This window comes from Phalaenopsis equestris, unplaced genomic scaffold (genome assembly GCF_001263595.1).
Source record: "Phalaenopsis equestris unplaced genomic scaffold, ASM126359v1 Scaffold000256, whole genome shotgun sequence".
NCBI classification, from domain to species: Eukaryota; Viridiplantae; Streptophyta; class Magnoliopsida; order Asparagales; family Orchidaceae; genus Phalaenopsis; species Phalaenopsis equestris.
The window spans coordinates 92,963-118,666 of record NW_018164698.1 but is presented as its reverse complement, the minus strand read 5'-3'; the positions used below and the strand labels follow the sequence as shown (position 1 = coordinate 118,666).

At 35.7% G+C, this 25,704-nt stretch overlaps 1 protein-coding gene across 5 annotated transcripts in view; it reads right to left on the bottom strand.

The window, feature by feature from the left end:
- LOC110024399 (tyrosine-specific transport protein-like) overlaps positions 1-18,851 on the bottom strand; it is a 65,477-nt gene extending 46,626 nt beyond the window's left edge. For 4 of the 5 annotated variants that reach the window (XR_002293992.1, XM_020724338.1, XM_020724340.1 and 1 more), the window contains exons 1-5: positions 18,518-18,851; positions 18,387-18,427; positions 18,139-18,231; positions 17,896-17,970; positions 17,411-17,490 (exon numbers count right to left, since the gene is read on the bottom strand). Coding sequence is in view for 4 of the 5 variants with exons in the window: in XM_020724338.1 (XP_020579997.1) it covers positions 17,411-17,490; positions 17,896-17,970; positions 18,139-18,231; positions 18,387-18,427; positions 18,518-18,749 (521 nt within the window). In the remaining variant the exon portion in view is untranslated. The remainder of the gene's footprint in view (positions 1-17,410; positions 17,491-17,895; positions 17,971-18,138; positions 18,232-18,386; positions 18,428-18,517) is intronic. The other variant, XM_020724339.1, reaches the window with a different exon arrangement.
- Between the last annotated feature and the right edge of the window lie 6,853 nt (positions 18,852-25,704).

Here is a 25,704-nt window from a genome sequence, read left to right as displayed (position 1 = left end):
GAGTATGTATGATTCTACAAAGCCCACAAGGACTTACATCCCATCATTCAATTTTAATTGGCTTCAATGCCACTAATAATAAAGTTGGGTATGAGGCATTAATCATTGGGTTGCGCCTTTCCCTAACAATTGGATTGAAATATTTTCTTGTTAAATCAAACTAATAATTGGTGATTAACCAAATAAATGGGGTATTTGAAGTATGAGACGATGTTCTAAAAAAATATTTATTAAAAGCTAAAGCTAAAATTGAAAAGCTCAAATATTTCTAAATCAAGCACATTTCAAGAGAATAAAATTATTTTGTCGACCTTCTCTCTAAGGGTGATTATCAGGGGCCCGAGTGGCATATGACTCTAGAGCTATAAGTTATTGAGGAACTCGAAGTATTAAATACTGAACCAAAATCTGTCACAAGCTGGATGAAACCTATAAGGGTGTATCTGATCGTAGAGCAAATTCCATCATAAGTAACAAATCCCTAAAAGTTCATATCAAAAGCAGCTCAATACTTCATTTTCAACGATGAACTGTTCAGAAAATCAATAAGTATTGTTTCATTAAGGCATGCCAAGAAGAATAAAATGGCAGCAATTCCCCAACAAATCCATGCAAAAGAATGTGGAAGTTATTCACGAGGAAAAACTTTAGCAAATCTTATCTCACAATAAGAGTATTATTAGCCAACTTTAAGAAAAGACTGGGAGCAATTTGCATAAAAATGCGGACAATCAAGTGATTACAAACTTCTCATAAGCTTCAATCAATCACAAGTCCTTGGGTTTTCGTAGTCTGATGGATAGACCTCCTCGGTCCTTTTCTTCTGGGTAAAGGGCAAAGGAAGTTCATTTTTGTAATGTTCAACTATTTTTTTCAAGTGGATTGAAACCAAATTGTTAACAAGAATCACTACTGAAGTAGTTTGCAACGTCATATGAACTGATATTGTATGCGATACAAACGTCCTCTCATGATCATCACTAGCAACGACACTCAATTTGTTGAAAAAAAATATAAGAACATTTGTAGCGAATAAGGGATACAACTCAAATATAATTATGTGCACTATCCGAAGGCAAATGGACAAGTGGAGACAGCCAAAAAATTGATCCTCGACTTGTTGAAAAAAAAGATAAAATGAGCAAAAGGGCAGTGGACTAAAATATTGCCCTATGGGTGTTACGAACTACGCCCTCCACTTCTACCGAGTGTGCTCCTTGTATCTCGTCATATGGGACTGATGCAATAGTTCTCGAAGAATACCACATATATACTCAACGGGTCCTAACCACCTCTAGCTTTAAGGAACAAGAGTTGGATGAATGGAGAGAGCTCAACGACGAAAGTCTCCGCAACTCACTGGATCTCTTGGAAGAACTTACCGATTAATCTATGTTGCAAAAAGCTGAAGTTAAAGACAAACCTCAAAATATTATAACTCGTGAGTCAACGAATGTCAATTCAAGGCAGACAACCTAATCTTCAAAAAGGTTGACACTACAGTTCAGAACCAAATAGTTGGTAAACTCAGTCCTTCATGGAAAGGGCCTTACATCATCCAAGAACAAGTTGGCTCGGGTGCATATAAGCTAACCACATCTCTGTAAAAAGGTTCACAAGATGTAGAGTAGAGATGATCTAAAAATCTTTTATCCATAAAGCGTGGCAATGCGGTCACATTAATGTAAATAGCAATTTATGCTATAAGAAAAAAGAAGCTAAATCTTTTTTATTTGCTTAATAAATTCGTTCTGCGTAAGTTATTATATCCTAAAAAATTAGGAAAAAACAGGCCAAGGGATAATCAATAATCTTCTCGAAAAGGTTGGAGACCCCCAGGCAGTGAGAAAAACATTGTACGAGTCACTTTAAAGCCCATAATGAAATAAGACCTGAAGGAGAGTCAAAAATCCATCAAGCGAAAGTCGATGTATACCTCTGACATCATTATTTCTTTTTTAAAAGAAAGTAGTAGCTCACGAGGAACTCAATTTTTTTAATAAAAATACTTAAGAGATATATATATTGATTGTTCCCAAGAGAAATGTATGGAAAGAAGAAACTCATCCCTCTCTTCTCTTTTATTATGTGTAGCGGAAATGAACATAAGTCTAAGAAACAATCAATTCCCACAAATTCAGCGAACTAAACTAACTTGGGGAACTCGCCCAAAGTCAAAAAGCTAGGGAACTTGTTGCAACTCTAAGCTCAAGAAGCCAGCTCGAAGGATTAAAATAGATAGAATCATAAAAGCAAAAGAGAAGACATTTCACATGAATGGAGACATGAAAGACCATATCATTCTGAAAAACCAAAAATTTTTTATTCAACGGAGAAATAAATTACAATAAGGACAACTTTACTTGAAGTTACATATTGTGAACTATCATACATCGAAAATATAAAAACACAAGTACGGACTTAATTTCCTTTTTTTTAGAAAATCGAAAGTCCTGCCTTCCCAACCCTCAGGAAAATCAAAAGTTCTTGCAACAACAATATTGGAACTTCTCTTATCAGAGATTATCACAAGAACCTTGATTAGCATCTTGAAAGGTTGGAGAAGGCAAAAAACCCATGAGTGCCTCCTTAGCGGCAAAACTAAGCTCATGAAGCACTCCCAATATAACCATTGGGAGTGGCGAGAGCAACATCAAGACTCGGGGTCCTCAGTGTAGTTCTTACTTGTTAGAGAGTTACAAATGTTATATTTCATAAACATCTATCCTCTACCGAGTAAGAGCCTCCTATGACTCTGGTAAGAGCCCTCCAATGACACTAGATGAAGCCTTAGCCTCACTAAATCCAAACAGCACGGTGTTTGGATTCAGCAAGCAAAAGACCCCCAGTTCGAATATTAAAGAACAAATAGACATTATCCTGTCTAACAGAATCGATGAGGATAGTTTACTTCCTTTTTTATGATAAAATCCTCTGGTTGCATCATCATCATATGACTACCCTTCTCCTTTCAATAAGAACATGCTGACAATTTTCAATTAAGTTTTTTCAATAAGTGACTCATCCGCCCGATTCATAGACCCCTGAAGGATAAGTCGCTATAAGTGTTACCAATTTTTTTTGCCTAACTCACAATTACATTTATTATTATTTATTATAATTATTATTGTTGATATTACTCAACACTTAAGAGATTCAAAAAGAAAATTGCAACACTTCTTTTTCAGTGAATCTCTCGATTAGTCTTGTTATGAAAATCTTTCGTACGACCAGCTGATGCAGGTTTTTGTGTATGCATTGTAAATATCTTTCAAAAATACAATACACACGGCAGCACAATTAATAAATATGCAGATCAATCATAATAAAAATCAATTCAGTATAAATAATTTTATATTTAAAAATTTTTAAGCTGTCAAACCTAATAATTACGCAAGTACACGTATCGCTCAAGTAATAAATGGCTCTAATAAAGTCCTGAATATCGATCTTACAGGGAGATGAAAATTCTTATGGTTATAATTAAAACACAATATTTAAACTATAAAAACTTAGGTAAAAAAAAGCTAATCTAAAGTAAATTAATGTAAGCTAAATGAAATGTAGCTAAAAGAACTAAGTTAATTATGTTATTTTCTAAACTTCAAAGTTAAACTTATTAAGACTAAACAAAGTTTTGTAACGAAGAGTTCAAATTTAAGAAAGCATTATTCCTCTTTACAATGAGTTTATGGTTAGTGGAGTAATTAAGACCATTTAAATTATATATAAAATTGTATTGTGTCAAATAGGAGCAATCATATTATTTACCATCTGTCGAGTGCATAAAGAACATTTGCTAATCTAGAATTTGGTCCCTAAATTCGTAATTAGGTTGAGAGGATACTGACTCCCACTCCAGAGCTCTCACTTCTCCCTCCCCTGAGAGCTAAAAATCTTGTTTTAGTTTCTAAACAACTGGACCAAATTGAGGATTTTAGTCTGTCACCCTAAAATCTCATATTTTACACTCATCAAAATATATTTTCCTATTTATTTGCACACAACCCCATGACTACAGTCTCAACCATGAAATTGAGTGTGACTCTTACCTTGTTGTAGAAAGCATAATCTTCTTTGATCTAATGTTTCTCCACAAATTTTTACATTTCAATTTGTCATATGGAAAAGTATATGAAGATCAGAATTCAAATCATCTCAATTTATTGACATTTAAAATCTCGCGCAACAATATTAATTCTTCACAAAATCATATCTCATTATAGGGAGAAAAATAAAGAAGACTACTCATAATTCATGAGAAGGATACGACAAAACATGAATTTTATATATAAAAACAAGTATATAAAATAAATAAAGGAATGAACACAACTTATCTCATACTCCTCCTCAAGCAAATCCTTGAAGTTCTCTTTAAGCACTTTCTCTCTTTACAATCACATTCAATTCTCTCTAAAAAATACAATAAAAAAGAAATCTCTCACTTTCTCTCTCCTCTTACAACTCTAGAAGAAAATCATCTCCAAAACCTAACTCTTCTCTCCAAGACTTCTCACGCCACCTTCTTCACACCACCACACACTTCACTTTTAATTTGGGCATCAGCCTTGTCTTCAAAGAAATTCAAAATTCCCTTCTTTTTTTCAAGAGACACACCTCTTCACATCAAGAGAAATTCTTTCATCCAAGAGACATATCTTTTCATTCAATAGTCTTTCCAAAGTGTCTAGATGCATTGAACCACTCAATGGGGCGTTTGAATTACTTGGAGCCTTCTAGAACCTCTCCAAAATAGTCAATAACCGACACAATTCGTCTTAATTCGTCTCTGGCGCCAGAGTCTGGCGCCTGTTTACTAGAGTTTCGTGCTCTTCTCTAAATTTTGACACCTCTTCTATGTAAAATGGCGCATCTGGGGCCAGTATGCTGAAAAACTGCATTTTGACTCTAAATTACTTACTTTTTGCTCATTTTTGCTCCAGATATCTAAAATCAATATACATGCAATAAAACATGAAAATACCCTTCTTTAAAATGCAATATCACCAAATTTTTAAAATTAAAATGCAATATCACCAAATTTAAGCATAAAATATATACATAAAATTGCACATTTTTTTAGCGTATCACCAGCTCACAATTAAGAGGCATAGTGCGCCCCGATGGGTCTATCGGAGTCACAAATTGACGTGCCTATTCATAAAAAGATAAAAACTTTTTTTCTTCTATAAACCAATCGGGCTCCTTAAAGTTTCAATGAGTAATTTACCTTCATATCCTCAACATTCAAGCATAATTTATATCATCTTATAGGTAAAGCATAATTTTAGACCACATGTCAAGCCCAAGAGAAATGAACAATGAGTAGCGTGCGAGTCTTCTCCTAGGGCGAGTCTGCTAAGGACTTCACTGACAATGGTGAAAAAATCCACATGCAAACTTTGACGTGACCTACCCAAGGCGATGACTTAACTAGAGATTACTACATATAACGAATTGACATAAAACGTGCGACTTGAGTCCAAGAATTTGTATTAACAAAGCATCCAAATCACAAACGCTAAAGGGGGCAGAGACATGAAATTATCATATATGAACACTATAAAGTTAGATATACAATTCAAAAATATATAAATATAATCCTAAAGGCATGGCTACATGTATATCCTAATATATGCATGTAAATTCAAAAAGAAAAAACAGTTATAAAGCATTGGAAGAAGTTTCATTCAGATATTCTTCTTCATCGTTGGATCCTTCATAAGTTGCATGTATGATTCAAAATTATCCCAGTCAAGGGGAAGGATCTCTTTCTGCACCAGTGTTTAAGCAGAGTTTAATTGTCCTCTCTTACCGATTCTCATTTAACTCTTTATACTCGAGTATCTTTTTACGTACTTCAAAGAACTCGTGTTTTCATTCCTGCGAGCCGCTCCTCCAAACTCGCGACTTTTTTCCCTAACTCATTTAACTTGCTAACTTTCTCTAACTTCATAGAAAGTTTCTCAAGGGATGCAACCTGATCTTTCATCTCTTTCTTCTGCTTGGCATAATATCTAACTAGGAGTCCCGTAGACCGTTTGCGTTCTTCAAAATCATCCATCAAAAGCTCCTGTCGTTCACATCAACTAATTCGCCCTGCAATACGTCATTGCGTAGGTTCTTCTCCCTCAGCTCATCGAGGAGATTAGTTTTCTCTTCCTCTAATAGTTTTACTTGAATTTGAGAGAAGCAAGCAACCTCGTGTCTTCTTCGGACTTCTCAGCTTTGGAGAGAGTGTTGCAACTTAACTTATTCCATGCAAAATTATTAGTGTGCTACACACATAGTGTATCCCCACTACCAAGCCACTGCCAAACTCTCCATTACTTGAGCGTGGAGGCAAGATCTTCCAACCTTCTTGGCCAATTCATCCAAATTTGTAAAGTGGATAACTGGCCCTAATTGAAAAATCCTCTCGAAGTAATCTGTCACACTCATCCAATTCAAGTTCAGATCCAACATTGCCCGAGTCCAAGCCTCATTTAATAAGGAGATACAACCTCCCATATGTACTTTTTCCCATGAGAGGATAGATGCAACTGAGGACTTAGCACCAACAACCATTACCTTTGTCGCTTTTCTCTTTTTGGAACGAGCTACAACAGGTGCTTGCTCCTCCCGTACAATTTTCCCTTTGCCTTGGGACACTAGTTTGAAAACTCGAAGAACTGAGATTGAATCTTTGAACACTATCCCAACTTCCTTATTAAGATCCACTTTCTTCCATGGGAGTTTTGCAAGAGGAGTCTTATCCTCCTCGTCCCGTCTATGTCAAAGGCAGGTGTGTCGACAACTCGCTCCTCATCTTCTCCAGCAAGCTTTATTGCCCACAAGCTTAGATCCAACATTGCAGGAGTCCAAGCCTCATTTAATAAGGAGATACAACCTCCCATATCTACTTTTTCCCATGAGAGGATAGGTGCAACCGAGGATTTAGCACCAACATCCATCACCTTTGTCGTCTTTCTCTTTTTGGAATGAGCTACAACGGGTGCTTGCTCCTCCAGTACAGTTTTCCCTTTGCCTTGGGACTTTGAAAACTCCAAGAACTGAGATTGAATCTTTGAACACTATCCCAACTTCCTTATTAAGATCCACTTTCTTCCATGGGAGTTTTGCAATAGGAGTCTTATCCTCCTCATCCCGTCTATGTCAAAGGCAGATGTGTCGGCAACTCGCTCCTCATCTTCTCCAGCAAGCTTTATTGCCAAAAAGCTTAGGGCCTCAACACCTTTCAGCATACTTGCCTCAAAGAGTTCTCGGTCTATTAATACACCTTCAGGAGGTCAAGGTGCCCTTTCTAAAACACAAGCTCGGTGTTCAAAACAATGATCGAAGAATTATTCAGAAAATATCCTCATGCGAGTAGGATTAACACACACCTAACAAAGTCATCTTTACGTATATTGTTATTGTGAAAAACTTGACATCGAGTTTCATATCGTTTAACAAGATGCAGCTCTAATTTTCCTCAGGAGTAAACTCTGTGATTATTGGTGCTCTACAACCAATAAATGGTTGGATGGTTGTAAGAATCGACCAAGCACTCTTGCAACGGATGGAATGAGACAACTTCTTCCAATCAAGAATCTTTTTCTCTAAGTTTAGCATTATCACCGTTAAGGAAGAAAACAATGATGTTTCGTCCTTGAACGCCTTATGCAGCAGCAAGTTATGGAAGACGTTTACTGATCCGTAAAATTTTCTGTCTTAAATAGAAGATAGTCAAAATCGCATTAGATATCGAGTTTGGGTAAATTTGAGGAGGAAATAACTCAAAAAAATTCAAAAACATCTACTGGTTGTTCATAGAAAGGAAAACTAAGGCCAAGCAAGAATTGATCTTGATAATAGCACACCTCATATGGAGCCTCACCCTCTTGAGGAAGTCGAAGAGTGCAGGAATCGTCAAAGACGTAATCTTTTGGTATCTTAGTGAGAGCCTCCATAGTCATCAAGAACCCCGTGAACATCTTCAAAGAAAGAAATTTTCTGCTACTATTCTCCATAGCAGTGGCGACTATATCCACCTCCGGGCTTGAATCTCCAAAATTCTCTATGGTTGCAAGAAAAGCAAAATCGCAAAAAAGATCGAAAAAAAACTAAGGAGCAACTCGCATGCGTAGAAGGCAAGAGAAAGGGAAGGATTTGAGAAAGAACACAAAATTTGAGCCGTTTTAAATCCTAATGTAAATATGAGGATAAAAGCAAAGATACATCTTCAAAGCAAAGAGGAGTAGCAAATTAACAAGATATTTAAAAATTAAAAAGTTACTTCGTAATAAATTAGTCATGAGCACAAGGGGGTTGTATTTATGCCTCAATATCGAGAACTATAGAGGTTATCTTTTAGAGAAAAATTAAAAAAAATGCAAAAAGTTCCGCATCAAATATTATAATATTAGGAATTTAAAGAGAAATACATTTATAGTCATTCATAAGATAAAGCTAAGTTCTGCGCTTTTCATCATTCAAATTAATCTTCCCAGACTGCAAGAGAGCCTTCGCGACTAGTTGCTCTCCTGCAATAAAATGTCTAGATTGAGGCCACTCAACTCGCTGACAAAGAAGTAACAATGTTGACTTTACTTCTTCCAACTCTCTAAAAGTCTCTTGGATCTCTGTAAAATCCCTTGTTAGTTTATCCTCCAAAGTAAGGTCATGTTCCTTAGCCTTCTACAAGTATCTTCCAGGTTTATAACATAATCTCGCACATTGATTGACATGTCTTCAATATGGGATGTTTTATCTTTCATGATTAATAGCACATCGTGAACTTCTGCGAGCTCCTCCAAAGCTTGTGCAAGCTTCTCATTAGACTGCTCCAACTCCTAGTGAATTGATAACAATTCTTCCTTCAACTCATTTATGAGAGTCAACAGGGCGAAATTAGAGAGAGTCGGCGAGGTGGTTTCAGCTCCTTTGTCCAAAAATCTATTCTCAACAATAATTATTGGTTCTTCGCCCATGGGCAAACCTTCAAATACAACAAATTTTGTCTCCATGAACTTATCTCTATCCTCCTCCAGCTCGACGACAGCTCGTTTATTTGTAAATATGAGGCAACAATCAAGGAGTGTAAAGGGGTTACGCCAACAAAAAGAGTAGTCAATATTACCTTTTGAGAAGGATTCACCAACATCCTTCTGAGTTTCTTCCACCGTTTCCATAGATTGACTTTCATTGTCTCGGCATCTTTTATGATGAGTCATTAAGAATAGTCACAGAATCCAACCATTGATCAATTTATTTTTCTATAAAAAAAGAAAAACTTGAATATTAGATGTGCAAATCCATAAAAATAAAAATAAAAATAAAAATAAAAAAAAAGAAAACAATGCATAGTCACCTGGACTGAGATCTGGGAGCACAATTATGTTGAAATCATTCCAGTCATTCAAAGAATCTGAAATTGATAATCCAGCATCAGCTTTCAAAACCACAACCACCGGTTCCTCAAATATAGGATCCAAAATGGGTGTTGACCTCATTTTTGAGGTCATTACTCCTTTCTTTAGGATCCTAGGATCTAGCTCTAGGGGTTCTATTGACTATCCTAGAAAACTAAAATTGGGACCCACATTTTTTTAGAAATTCCAGCCACTTCCTATTTTCCTGTGATGTCTAGCATTTATGATCTCAAAATCATCGTTTTATGGAAGAGCAGTTAAGAGCTATTGTGTGGAGACTCAGGGAGAAGTTCCCAATAGGATTTCAAGCCCTAGAAAAATCTCATCAGGACTTTATCGTCACATATACTCACCAAATGCACAAAATTTACAAAATTGCATGAGGTCGGACTTCAATTGAGCCTAAAGCACGAGTGAAAATGTGAACTTCTCCGGACGACCTCTGACGACAAAATGGATTGTCAACGCGTCCAGGACACCAATTTTAGTATGAAAAGACACTCATATTGTCATATTTCCGACACGAGAAAATTTGCACGCAAATCGATGAATTCATCAAATAACCTCCGACGGCGAAATGAATCGCGCAAGCGCGTCAGGAATGTCAAAAATACCTAGAAATGATATCCATATTCGATATGTCACGACGCACGAATAAAAAAAAAATTAAATATTTCTTATAATTTTATACCTAAATTATAATTAAAATTAAAACCTAAGTCTTATTTATGTGTTTCACCCGCAAACTCATTCCTTCTGTTCGACCCACTCACGGGTTCGAACAGAGCTCACGCTCGATTCTCCCTCTCGCGTTCGTGCCCTAGCTCCACGGCGGATCCACACGACTGTCTGCCTCCCGTCGCTTCCCCTTCTCTACGTGGCACGACAGTCGTTCTGCTCTCCAATTATGAGAGGTGTGCTGGCCGACGATCCTTCTACTCGAGGCAACAGCCGCTCCTCTCCTTTATTATGTCGTTTCTTTCCCTTTTCCCCATTCGTCGGCTAGAGCGGCAAGGAGGTGGCTTTCTTTTTTTTTTCGTTTCTCTAGCTATTGGCTTCTGGTGGGGGGATTATTATGGGAGGTTGTTGAAAATTTTGAGAGTGAAGGGGAGGTTGTTTTTTTTTCACTGTTTGAAGCTTATAGGAAAGAAAATTCTGCCAAAATCCTTTCTAAACTACGATTTCATGCGCCGGGAGTTTGGAGCATTTGTTGGTGGTTGTTTCTCGAAGCTTTAGGAGAAAGGCCTTGTCGAAATTTCAGCTTGGCTAGCTTTTTATGTGTTGGGAGCTTAAAGGATTTGTTGGTTGCTACTTTCTTGAAGCTTTTAGGAGGAGGATTTTTGTGGGAGGCATTTTATTGGATCTGCTTACTTTTTTTTGCTTTAAATCGACATTAAGAGGTATTTATCTTCCTTCCTCTGATTTGCAACGTTTCCGATGGCATCTAAAAATATTTCTTTGCTCTTTTAAAGCATGTGAAAGCTTCTTTGGGCTTAATGTGTTCCACTTGGTGGATTTGGGGGTTTGTATCTTTATGAGGTGCATGTGCACGGGTGTGATATTCTCCTGTTTTCTAACTCTAATGCATGGTTTTATGCATGTTAAAATATGATGCGTTGCTTGGATTGGAACACTAAGCTGGTTTATTTTGTTTCTTTAAAAAAAAAGATAAAAAAAAGGAAGGGAAGAAAGGTGGGAGATGTTTCGGCTAGCCTTGGTATGGAGTGGTTTGATAGAGCTTGTTACTTTGCCCACATTCAATTAATCTCTTGGCTTTGATGTTTGCTCTTTTAATCACTTACATATTCACAAATGGTAGCATGGCATGTTGAAGCGTCTCTATATTCTTGCAAAAATTAATGGAGTATTTTAGTTTATTTTGAAGTTAAGATATTGCATAAATGCTAGAAATTATATTTGGGGCTTATGTGTTGCTTCTTTTGCTACCCTTTGTTACAATATATGCTGAAAATCACTTTTTAAGAGCTTAAAAATATATTTGGGGCAAATGTTTTGTTCATCTTGTTGCCCCTCATTAAAATGCATGTTGGAAATCATTTTTATGAGTTGGAAAATATATTTGGGGCATATGTTTTGTTCATCTTGTTGCCCTCATTAAAATGCATGTTGGAAATCATTTTTATGAGCTGGAAATTATATTTGGGGCTTATATTTTGTTTATCTTGCTGCCCCTTGCTATCCCTTGCTATAACACATGCTGGAAACTATTTCATGAGTTGGAAAATATGTTTTTGGGGCCCATATCTAGTTCATCTTACTGCCCCTCATTAAAATGCATGTTGGAATGAAATTATCAAGGCTTCTATTGTTGATATTCATACTTACAATAAATGTCGGAAAGATATGCTCTGTTTGGCCCATTTGGTGGTCTCGATTTTGGGTTTTTTCGAGATAAAATTTCAATGAAAATGCTTCTATGTTTTTCCCGCTTGATATGCTCGGTTTTAGTTCTTTTAGGACTGAATTTATGTTGGAAATTTTTGTCCTGTTTTTCCCATGTTTTCCCAGGTGGGCAGGTTCGGCCTTGGTTTTTTTTTTTTTTTTTTGGAGTTAAATCCTTGTTGGAAAATTTTTCTATGCATATGCACATCTAATATCTAAGCTTGAATTTCTATTGTTAAGTTCCATTTAGGACGCAAGTCCCATAGTGTTCGTAAGTATATATAACTCGATAAAGATTTTGTTTTACGGAGGTGGAAGAAAGAGGTGGATCTAATACTTGAGAGAGTCCCTTCGCCTTTTATCTTTTGAGCTTGAACCTCTGGTTAGCCTGAAAAAAATGGCTTGGAAGAGGTTTTTTGTATCACAATGTTTGAAGAGAGAGAGAGAGAGAGAGAGAGAGAGAGAGGCTTGTATCATTTGTTGGGTTGGTTTGGTGATTGTTTTGTTCCTCTTTCTAGCTATGCTCGTAAGCTTGTTTGTGGGTTTGTTTGGGATTGGTTTAATGGTTTTTGTGTTCCTCTTCCTAGCTCTACCAATAAGCTTGTTTGTGGTCTTGTTTGGGGTTGGTTTAATGGTTGTTTTATTTCTCTTCCTGACTCTACCTGAAAGCTTGTTTGTGAGCATATTTGTGGTTAGTTTAATGGCTATTTTATTCCTCTTCCTAGCTCTACCAGTAAGCTTGTTTGTGGGATTGTTTGGGGTTGGTTTAATGGTTGTTTTGTTCCTCTTCCTGACTCTACCCGAAAGCTTGTTTGTGAGCCTATTTGTGGTTGGTTTGGTAGCTGTTTTGCTCATATTCTCAGCTCTACTCGTGAGTTTAAATGTATAGTTGGTATATTCTACAAAATCTAAAACTATTGGGTAGTTTATTTACACAAATCTAAAATGCATGATAGATAGAATATTGATTTGAGGCTTTATGTTCATTCACTATTATTGCTACGTGTTTTCCCATTTGTTGAGGCTCGGTTTTGACTCTTTGGAGTTAGATTAAGGCTAAAAATATTTCTCTGTTTTCCCCATATATTGAACTTGATTTAATTTAAATGATGATCTATTTTTCGGCTCTTGTGTTTGGCTTAGATTTAGATTTCTTCTCATTTCCTCTGGATGTGGTTCTTCTCCTTTATTTTTTTATGATTAAAGATGTTTAATTTGGGATTGGTTTTCCCCTTCATTGTTCCTGGCCGCAAATCTTAATGTGGTGAATTTTCACCTTTGCTGTGAAGGCTGGTTCATTGATTGGGTGAGCCGTACTTGGAGCACTTTCTAGCAATATGTTTGGGTTTCATTTTTAAAGTTTTATTCGCACATTCTGAAGCCGCCACATTCTGAAGCTTTATTCGTGAAGGTTTAAATTACATTTTGAGGCTCTTAAACCGCTTTTTGAGATTGAATCGGTTTTTTTTTAACGAGTTTTAAATGTCTTTAGGCCGATACACTTACGATTTCGATTTAAGCTTTACCGATTTGACTTTGTTTTAAAAGTGGTTGGCCTCTTTTCATTTGTTTTCTTTTCTTTGTCTTTAACAGTCAAATTAAAAATAAGAATTTCCGATTTAATTATTTACGAAAATGATTCATGGTCTTAAAGAAAAATATGAAGAAAAGAGAAAAGGTGAGAAAATTAAAAATGAAATTTGGTCTGCTGAGATGATAGAAACCTAAAGAGGAGATAGGATAACAAACCATTCACCATTCCTTTTGCATAAGAAAGATGAAATTGTAATTGGAAGAATAGTTGAGAGTTAGAAGAAAGTAAGAGTTTAAATGACGATTAGGGGCATGGATTGAAAGATCGGTAGACTTGCATTTAGGTCCCTTAAGCTTTGAATAAACTTAAACTCAATTGTTTTAATTAGGATTGAAGCACATTTCATAACCCTTTTGCCAAAATTATATGTTTACCCCTAGGTCTTAGGAGTCTGATAACGAGCTAAGCTTGATCTAAAGGCGTTCGAGGATTAGTGGAAAGACATTTAATTGAAAATAGACACTTTATAACACTTCAGACTCAAACTAACGAGTAGGTTTCCTATGTCTTAAGAGCACACCCTGAGAGAGTGTTCATCATCCTAATTTTCAAATGAACCTAAGAAGTCAGACATCTGATCTTAGTTCATAAGTTAATTAAGACACTAGACACGAGGGTGCGCTAGATTGTGGTTCATGACTGATTTAATTAAATCAAATAATGAAATTATTGTCTTAACTTGATCAAAAATAAAACCCAATGCTCTGGGATTTGAACTTGAATCTTACACTCAGATCCTCCTGACAATTGGGGACATTCTCAATATCACATATAAATCTCCTATTCTTGGTCTTTTACATGTGATATTATGTTTTGTTTTGTTTGTCTTTTTCCTACGATTTGTTGGTTTTCTCGAATTTTTCAGGTTGTGTTTTCTCCTGTTTACACAGCACATACTAGTTAAGCTTAAAGGAGCAGCAATTCTCTCAAATATACAGGTTTAATTTACATTACAGCATTTTATTTCACAACATGTGATATTGTTGTCCTAGTATGTTATGTTATTTCTTTCCTCTTTTATATCACATGTTTTATTTGCTTTGATACACACTATACCTTAGTATAAGACAAACCTAGTGGTTATATATAGGATTAACAACAAACCTGGAGGTGCTACAGCGAGGAGCTTGGAGCGAACATCTTGGGCAGCACAACGAGGAGAACAACTTAAAGGTGGATCTGTAATGGCAAAACAATTTCATATCATTGAACATTTTCCTTAGTTTAAATAACAACTCATAGGACTTCGAGGTAGTTTGTCTAGCGCAACGTAAACTCTCACATATCCTTTAGGTATTTTGTACAACCCTGTTATGCAATTATAAGTCCTAGCACTTTAGGATTCTGAGGTTACTGTACAGTACAGTGTAAATTCTCCTATTTTTTTAGGCTATTTGTACAATCATATATTGTGCAATTATAAGTCCTAAAGTGCAATTATAAGTCCTAAATTCCTAAATTCTAAATAAATTGCAGGATTCAACATCAAATAACCTCATTTCAAAGATGTAAAGCCGAACGATAGGATAATTGGGAGGTCACCAGGGTTCTTCCCAGATCTGTGATATCCCCTACTTTTCGCTCCTTTGGATTCCTTAAGATAATTGTTCCTATTTTGAGTCATTCTAATTTGATTTTCTCATGTCCAGTCGTGGAAACCTAAACTTTGAAATCTGGAAAGTAAAACCACTGATCTTAATCGAGAGTTTTCTTAAGTGATTTCGATCATTTAAGATGTAATTAACTATAGGAGCTTGCTTCTGTAGGGAACCTGGAACCCAAATAAAATAAACTCTATTAAAATTTTATGTTAGGTAGGGTAACTTGTTGGCCTTTTTATAAAATATTTCGCATACCAAAACGGATGTCACAAACTCTTTAGTTTAGGTGATTGAATTCCTATTACAAGTGATATATTTATTCTTTGGGATAAGTGTATTACTTTTAGTATTGTATTCAATCATCTAAACTATTTAAAATGTGAGACCCGTTTGGTCTCACCTATTTTAAAATTAAAATGTTACTTTTAAAAATTAAAAAGGTAATATTCATATTTAAATTATTTTCAAAATCACAAAACCATCACTTTTTCAAATTACGAAGTTGAAACGGCCGACAGTGGGCAACATTAACATTTCCTCTAGAGCCATCTTTTTCAGATCGTCATCCAAATCATGTTTGAAGTTCACAGGCCTGTCTGACAACCCTTTCGTTTCAGTAGGTTTTGAACTCTTAGCACCAATATTCTTTTCTTTTGAATTATGTAAATCCTTGGAACATCGCCCCCTCTTCAGCCTCTGTTGAATAATCTTTTGCAACCATTCTTCTAGAACATTCATTTTCTCCTTAGAGACCTTTCCCATCAGAACAAAATCAAAGTAATGATGGATTTCTGAAAGTAAAGGGGAGGAGCACAAGGACAAAATTTTAGATACTTAATGTTCCGCAAGGACAAGCGTGACACTTAAAAATCACACAGGGAGTTAGCACAAAAAACTTTTATAACCACCAAAATTGATACCATTATTACTAATATTATCTTTTTATTATGACAAAATGACAGTGTATTGGCGGGCGAAGCAAATGTCCTCGTAGTATTGGCGAAGCAAATGTCCTTGTAGTATCTGATAATCCCAAAAACTTAGCATCAAAGCATCCTCTAAAATGGGTAAGTTTCCAACTTTTCACATTCTACTCCACCGCTTTTTAAGAGTGCACACCTCCTAAGTGACTGAAATGAGTCATATCTTTCGGAACAATATGCGATTTTGCCCTCGACAAGGAAAAATCTGCCTGAAACATCTACGAGTCATAATCCTTGAATGGGTTGCTTCCATCATCAAAATGTGAAGGATTATGAAGGAAAGATAGTCCAAATTTACCAAAGACTACTCGCAACTACTTCTTGCAGTCGTAGCTTTCGAGCCCCCGAAGAAGGAGCTTGACTTTAATGGTAAAATCATGTGACTACTCTTCAAAGCATAGAAAAAATAGTTTATGAGTGATGGAAGGCATCGCTTCGATCGAATAAGAGTAGATATGTCTCCAAACAAACCCAACAGAGCTGAACATTTGTTGCGACTTTCTTGTCCCTCTAGCCGCGTATAGAGGTAAATTATTCTCTTACCCTTTTACTCTCTTATTTTTCTTGCAGTATCCTATCAAAGAGCTAAGAGAATTAGGGAACTAAAAATATACCCAAAAATTAGTTTTTAGCAAATAGGAAAGCCTAAATACTATATTGACTTAATGGATCAAGCTCACCAGCTATGCATTTGGTGGTATGGCACTGACCAATCAATCATATTCATTAGTCGTACCTTTGGAAGTAACATCTTGCAAAGCTCCTTACTGTCCAGAAGGATGTTGCGAGTGCCTCCGAAGTATGTCACCATTCCAACAAGTTTCTCATAATAGGTCTACCCCATTTCAATCTTCAAGTGAGTCCTTCTGACCAAACTTACCTATATTATCTGAGTTTTTATTACATACTTGTACAAGTAGGTTGAGCTACCTGACTAGATCAACGAGCTCGGCAAGCAGCTCTCCGAGGAAGAGGGAAGGGAATTTTCACCTGTTATCATACATATCATCATTTATTAATAACATGACAATTCACATAAGCAATCTTCTCAATGTGCTTAAGTCCCCTACTACATAGCCTATAATCTAATTTTATGATTATTTTGTAGACTCCTGCAAGAGTACATAATCTACTGAGTATATAAATAAAAAGAGCTAAAATAAGGGGACGTTTTTTTTTTTTTTTCTACTCTCTCTCTCACCCTCTCTCTCAATCTTGCACTGCCAAAATACTCTAAAATCCCCCCCTTCATTTTACTCTGTTATCGCTCCCGAATTGTATGCGTTCACAAATTATATAGGACCTCGCGTCCCAAAAGAATTCAACAAGTATGAAATCGCCCTTCTAAATCCAAGGAAGAAAATAGAAGTGATGGTGGCACGGGAATGCAAAACAATTAAGGAATAAAAAACATACTCCCCATTCTTCCTCCATTCATAATTTCTCATATTAACTTCACATGAAAGAGTCCAGATTGCAACTGAGATAAAGTTCATCTGTTAAATATAGATATACCCAAAATAAGAAGTTGCATATACCAACTAAAAATCACATAAATGGGCAAATGGCATATAGAAGAAAGAATAAAAAAAAACTAGCAGGCACAGTTTAGACTTCGTAAATATAAAATCATAGGATAAGCAATTCAAAATAGGGCATTCAATTCTTATGTATTTACTTATCTAACACCTAAACTTTTATTTTTACATTCATAACGCTCAAATCTTTCTTCTCACATCGAAAATGCCGCTATGTTAACTTTTAAAAAGTTAAATGTGTCTTTTTTATGCATATATAAGGTGACATGAATGTAAAAATTGAAGTTTCGGTGTTAGCACAAAAATATATAAGAATTAAGTGGTATCCTTCTAAATATTGCTTCGAAAAGAATGATGATTTACCAGTGATACACCTCCAGAGCCAAGCTCGCACATTGTGTTCAGATTTACCTCAGCAATCAATAATCCTGTCACCACCTGCAGATTAACGTCACCAAGCAGTTACAAATATTCTCAACCAAGCAAACAATAGCTCATTTTCCGTTCATTCTCATGCAAACAGATGCCCATGAAAAAACTGTTTCATCAAATTTTACACACCGCTAATAGAAGAAAAGATTGCTAAATTTATGGTCAGAATCTTACCATATAAATCCAACAAAGGATGCATGTTATTGCGGAGGCCAGAAAGCCAGCTTCTTGTGTAACCGCAGGGATTGCTAGTATACCCGCGCCTACCTATAAACAGTAAACAACTTTGGGTACAAATTTGCTAGAAAACAACAAGACGTCCCTAAACAATGTGCTTCTCCTAAAATAAATATAGGTATATTTATATAATAGAACATTTTTTAATAAAAATTTAATGCGCAAGCAAGAAAAAAAAAGCATACCGTGGTTCCAGCCACCAGAAAGATGGCGCTGGTTATGCTGCCTGAAAAGCAACAGCAAGTCCAGCTCAATTCTTAATCTAGAAAAGGAAGAATGGAAACAAATGAATGGAATTAGAGATTGGAAGGTAAACCTGGCTCTCTTTTCATCGTTGCTTGGTTCAAATTCGAGAAGAGCCTTTCGAATTCTTCCGTGGCTTGTTTCCGAGAGAAGCATCTTAGGGTTTTCGGAGGAGAGTGATGGAAAGGAAATGATTTCGAAGAATTTTTGGACGGGAAAGATTTGATGGAAGGCAATGCAGGTCTTCTTTGCAAGTTGACTGATGGAGGTGAAATGAAAATGGAGGAAGCTGAGGCCGGATACATTTCTCCACCTCTCGTCTTCCTCGGCAACTAGTGATCGTCTGCAGATTTGAGAAGCCAAGCGGAACCACTAGTACATTTGGACGCTAACCGTGTGTGTGTGTGTGTTTTTTGTGTTCGAAAAACTTTGTTATTCGTATTTTAAATAGTTGGGTGGTACAGTGATAATATGCTGTATAAAAGTTTGATACACATTGAGAAGATAAAAATTAAAAAATAGAGACAATTAAAATTTTTATGTGAAAAATCTGAAAAGAAAAAAATCATTGAGTATAGCCCATCTGTAACAATTCATTGTGAGTTAGTGATTTCATGTACATGTCATTGTCCAACAGACAGGAAATGACACAGTTCTTCAATGTACAATATTGTTATATAATTGTTGCGAGTGATTGTAATTAGGAGTAGTCGTTAAAACTTGAGTGCACCGTCTTCAATGTGTTGATGCAAAACGTTCAAAACAATGCACACCTCCTTTAGCTGCTGCTTTTCTTTGTAATGTGTGACTTGATGTTCCAACATACATTGTGATTGCATGTGGTGCTTATTGCAAGCGGTGGGTGATTGTCGACGATGATCAGTGGTTGTAGGAGGATGAAGTGTTCATCGAGTATTGGAATTCAACTCATTCTTTGCAAACCAAATACAAACAAAGCTATTCTTCTTCTTTAAGTCCTAAGTCACTTTTCACAAAGGGAGTATGACTCTATTTATAAAGTTTAAGAGTGACATCCCTGCAAATAAGAAAGTAGTTCATACCACTTCATTGGATTATCTGAAGAGATTCACTCAATTTGGCAGTATTTTATGAACAGCAGAGTCTATCAACGATGTCAAAATTGAGCGATCTTGGGCTCGTTGGACTCATCTCGTTGAGACGCTTGTTTTATCCATAAACTTGTCAGATTTGAAATATGTTTGACCTTTAAACTTAGCACCATAAGCTTTAAAAAATGGCCAAATAACTCAATCAAGAATTAATTTGACTCAAATTTAACTAAATTTGGTATTATTGTGTAGTCTCCTCAAAATAGTCAATTTAGTTGTAAGTTTGTTGAAAACATATTTCTCGATAATTTATAATTTAAATTGGCCAAATAACTCAATCAAGACTTAATTTGACTCAAATTTAACTAAATTTGGTATTGTTGTGTAGTCTCCTCGAAATAGTCAATTTAGTTGTAAGTTTGTTGAAAAAAGATTTCTCGATAATTTATAATTTAAATTTGAACATTATTTGCTCAAAAACGGTTTTGAAATTCATGTTATATATATATATATATATACATAGACACACACCTAAATTAATGACAATACGGCCAAACCTTTAAACTACATATAAAATATCATTAGTATTAGTTTTTTTTAATTAAAATATGTCTTCACATGCATATATTTTTAACGCGATTGGACTACAAATTATTATATAATTAAATATCAAATTTTAAACTCTAAATTTATAAATATTTAAATTTTATATGATACATATCTCGCATGCGAATCCCACTTCTTTATTTATTTTTATATTAGTGAAAATATCATTTATACGTGATAACTTTATAAACGCACCTTTAAATAAAATGTCTGTAATTATATATATATTTTCTTAATCATTATGAGCATTATGCATGCCTCTTACCAAAGATAGAATATACTAAATATTGTTATAAGTTGCATATTTAATATGCAAAATCACTAAAACCTTGTAATTTACAAATTTAATATATAATTTCAATATTTACACAATCTATCACCTTCTTAATTCCATTAGCTCTATCACAATTTTGTTTTTTTATCTTATTGATAAGTTGCCCTAATGACATCATCCTAGCCTTCTAGGGTCTCTATAAGGTGTGATGGAATGTCAAAGGGAATTAGGGAAGTTGTATAAGTGGTAGTAAGAGTGGAAGGATGTGGGTCGAAAAAATAAGTGTATATGAGCTTGGAAAGCGAACTAGAGGCGGCAAAGTTTTGGAACTAGCAGTTGGAAGCACGTTCAATGGTTATCAGGCGGAGAACAATAAGAAAATGGTGAATCTGTGAGGTAAGTACATCAAGGGGGATACACCACATGTTCCAAGCAAGCTACATAGAATCCACTTGAAAAGGAAAAAGGTTATAACACTCCAAATGGGCAGGATTCAAAAAAAAGTCTATCAATTTCATTACAGCAGCAAATATTTCTCCCACTAAGTGGGGTCGGCTACATTAATCTTTTTTCTCCATTGCATCCTATTGAGTGTCATATTTTCATTTAAGTTTCATAGATAAGTTTTCATACAAAAGTCTATCAAATTCATAAATCATCCAAAACTTGAAATTAAAACAACGAAAAAGAAATATATAAAAGTTTCTTAATAAGAAATGACCTAAATCAGAAAATAATGGAAAAGGAAAGAAATGATAAAGGAATAAAAGATAAAAAAAAAAGGAAACAACTAAAATAGGAAGGCTTCCCTCGTTGTTAATCTTGTGATCATGAGAATCTCATAATCGCAGAATCAATTGAACTCGGATTTTTGCGCACGTGATGGTTGTGTCCCACGTCACTCCCCCTGGGTAGGAAAGGCTTCACCCTGTTCTCTAGAAATAGCCAGACCCTCCTATTATGTCGATAAATCGATAACATTAAAAATAAAATAAATATATTAGTCCTCTGATATGTCCATTTTGTAGGCGTTGTCATTAATTTTCTTAACAATCATGAATGGGCCATCATTTATAGGCTTGACCTATCCAAATGAACTTGCATGAAAACACTCCCAGTTCAGTTTAATCCATATTATGTCGCCTTCCTGGACTTGGTAGCCTATTTCTAATACTTAGAGTTTGCTTGACAATTTCATTCCTAGCCTGCTTGTGTAAGGTTTGATTGTTCTTAACTCAATCCTCTGTATCAGTGCTAAGCTGAATAAAGACTAATTTTGATACTAACTTCATGTGGGTAAGAGGATTTTCTTGTATACAATCTTAAAAGGGAAGGGATGTGATTAGTGAATTGACTAGTAGAGTGGTTGTATGCAAACTCTACTTGGGGAAAAATTTAACCTCACTGCCTGGTGAAGCATCTAAAAAGATTTTTCCATACAAACGTTCATAGACTCAGCCTATCCAACTATTTGAGGGTGAGATGTTGAACTAAACTCGAGCTTAGTGCCAAATCTGCACTCATAAAATTCTCTAAAAGTGACTGACAATTTCACATACTTGTTCGAAGAGATGTTTATGAGTATCCCATGACCACGAACAACCTCCTTAAGGTACAAAACTGTAATATTGCATTCATACATCGACTTATGAGAAGGAATAAAATGCGGCATCTTAGAAAAACAAACTACTACAACCATGATAAAATCCTTACTCTACTATGTTTGGGGTAAGCTCGCCACAAAATTCACACCTTGTCCAACCAAGTTGCCTCCATAACGGAAAGGGGATTGCAAAGACCTAAATTTTACCCTCAGATCTTTGCCAAGTGACATAACCTGCAATATCTAATATGTCTCTTCACATCTCATATCGATTTGGGCTAGTAAAAGTTCTCTTTTGCTATGGAGAGGGTCGTATCTATGGAAAAATGGCATGTCAACCCTCACTGTGATCCTCCTGCAAAATGTTCTATTGGAGTGAACTCTGAAGAATGCAACATGTGTTCTTAAAGAATATGTATTTGTCATATTTGTGGTATTGCTTACATGACCATCCTAACATCGCATCCAATTTTCATGGAAATTCTCGTCAGCTACATACAAGTCTTTTAGCACTTAAAATTCAATAAACTTAGACCATGTCACGGTGAGTAATAAGTGACAATGACTCAATGCAACAATTGCTTTGTTTTGACTTCCTGTTTTATATTTGAGTACAAAATGAAGAAAATAAATTTAACCCATGAGGTGTGTTTGTCATTTAGCTTATTATGAATATTCAATAATATAAAAGAATGAAAAAGACTCAACACAAATGTTATAAGTGCTCTTCCTCTGGATTGTTGTGTATCGAGATGTATGATTGGCAATGCTTTTGTGTAGAAATGTTCAAACTATTCATCATCAACATATATACTACATTTTCACAGCTACGTCAATTTATGATGATGATGCACACCTTCCCATTTACAGTACAATGCGTATGAAAGATATTATGCCTAAGGCATGGATGATCCCTCTTAGGCTGGTTATAGAGAACTCATCAAACCACAAACATCTCACCATTACATGTATTTAGCTGACACTTCTCCCTACTCTCCTCTTATGGTCTTCACTTTCGACCTCCTCCATGACACGTTTGCACCATGCTTAATAACACATATTACTCTCCTGTTCAGACAGTTGGATGTAATATTCCAGTAACCATGATATTCAGACTACTTTTTTGCTGAAAAAAGTTTGGGGATATTAGTATGATCAATCCTCCTTTTATCATGTGTTGATTTCTCTTCACGACTGGTAGGTTTGGGTACTATATTTGGTGTGTTGTTGTCACACGATCTAGTTGTCAAATCCTACATGAAAGGTGGTGTGGAACTGACATTGTGATGTTATTTCTCCATCATCAAGTTGAGGGCTTGAACATCATGTAATGTATAATAGGGTTGTAACTAAATCACGTTTTTAATATAGACAATATAAATCCCTCAAGATAGCAGGCTATAGTGTTCTCCTCGAGCTCTATTAGCTATCACTTCAGCATAAGCTACTCGATTCATGTGTGTACTCCTTTATTGAAAGATATTTCTATTGTAAACGGTGGAGCCTCACTAACATGCCATATTTTCAATGTGCAGGTAGACACTTACATTGCATCTCCCTCGTCATATTGAACTATGTAGTAATTTTGCTTTTACCTTCATGCTGATGCAGCCGATTTAAATTTTATCACCATAAAGACACTATTTTTTAGCTTGATGGCAATTAGATTTACCCTCTTCTCAGTTGCAATATCGTTGTACTAAAAGACTCATTCCATCATATGGAGCTACTTAAACTCGTATGTATCCATGCTACCATAAAAAAAATTGATAAATCCACATTTGCTCACAAAATTCCCACCTCTCCCCCTGTACTGAATGTTGAATTGGACGGTTTCGACTACTTCACTTGAAGCTCTTGGTGGAAAGGGTTTTCTTCATCTCCTTCACTTGGGTTGTCATCGTTGTTGCTATGAGTGATTTTCCACGTGTTTTGTTCTTTCAATATCAATGATCCTCTGTTGCGATTGGATGATTTTACGTTGCATGTCATCCATGATAATTTTATAAGCATCTCATTGAGAGTTTCTCCTTGGTGGCATTTGTTCTGTCAACCACATTCGAGAAGTTTTGATACCAGCTTATATTGTTCTATAGTTCTTAAAAGATATGATGGAACACCGAAGGGTGTTAGGGAAGTTGTAGAGGAGGTAGCGGGAGTGGGAGGATGTAGGTCGATGAAAAATCAACATGCACGGGGTTGTGCAATGAACCAAGGGCAACAAAGCTGTGAATTTTTATTGTAACCAACAACTAGAAGGGTGTTCGACGACTGCCCGACATAGAACAATGAGCAAATAGTGAATCAACGAGGAAAGCATGTCAAGAGGGATCCATCATATGTTTCTAGGTAAGCTACATACATTACTTGAAAAGGAAAGATTTTATAACACTTGTGAGAGTAAGATTTAGAGAAAAGTTTTTCAATCATAAATTAACAAAAAGACTGAAATCCAAATAGCAAAAAAGAAATATATATAAATTCTTCATAATAAGAAATAACCTCAATAAAAAATAAAAAAGAAAAGCAACGGGAAATAATTAAAACAAAAAGAGAAACGATTGAAATAGGAAGGTTTCGCTAGCTGTCAAAATCGCGACCGCGGAGATTATGTATCTACGAGACAGGTCGAATGTAGCCGTCCGCGCTCATGATGGACCCGTGCCACCGAGAAAGCTCCACTCCACTTCTTATGTTGGTGTTAATGTGATGATGTCTTCCCTTAGTGATCACAATTTTATTTTACCCGTGTCAATGTCCATAATAATTCAAGGCAATTTACATAAACTTGTCCATATAAACTTGTGCTAAAAATTTGAGTGGTGTGTATATAAATATGAAAGCTTATGTATGACATATGTAAATTTATAAAATAATGTGTGAGATGCTTGTAAATGCCCCATTAAGAAATACATCTTTTTTTGCACTATTTGCATTAAAAATTATTCCATACGATGACCGCACGGACAATACAGTCACCCAATAAAAAACAATCATTCTCTTAAAAGCTATGAAAGTGGATCCATTTTAAAATTTTAAACGAGCCGAGCTTGAGAGAGTCCAGGCTTGGCTCGTGTTCGGCTCGTTCGAAATAGCTCGTGTTCGAAAGCGGCTCGTGTTCGAAATCGACTCGTGAACAACGTGTTCGTGTTTGGCTCGATTAAAATATTTGTGTTCGTGTTCGGCTTGAAATTGGCACGTTAAACTCGAAAGCGGCTCGTGTTCGAAATCGACTCGTGAACAACGTGTTCGTGTTTGGCTCGATTAAAATATTTGTGTTCGTGTTCGGCTTGAAATTGGCACGTTAAACTTTAATTAAGAAAAATAGATGTAAAGTGTGAGATTCGAACCTGGATCAAATATATACAAAAGAACGCACTAACCACATTGTCACATAAAGTGTTATGATTTAAACTTAGACATAAATATATATAATATATTATTATATAAATAATATATGTAATATATTATTATATAATTTTTTTATTTCGAGCTTAAACGAGCCGAACACGAGCGAACAAGAGTTGTTCATGTTCGGCCTGTTAATAATTCGAGCTTTAAAAATTTGTCTGTGTTCGACTCGTTTACTTAACGAACGAGCCGAATACGAGCTAGCTGTTCGCGAACAAAGATATTTTTTGACAGACCTATTTATTAAGTGGCTTAATGATTGGGGGGCTTAGGTGTACCGAATAAGCGCTCCCAGG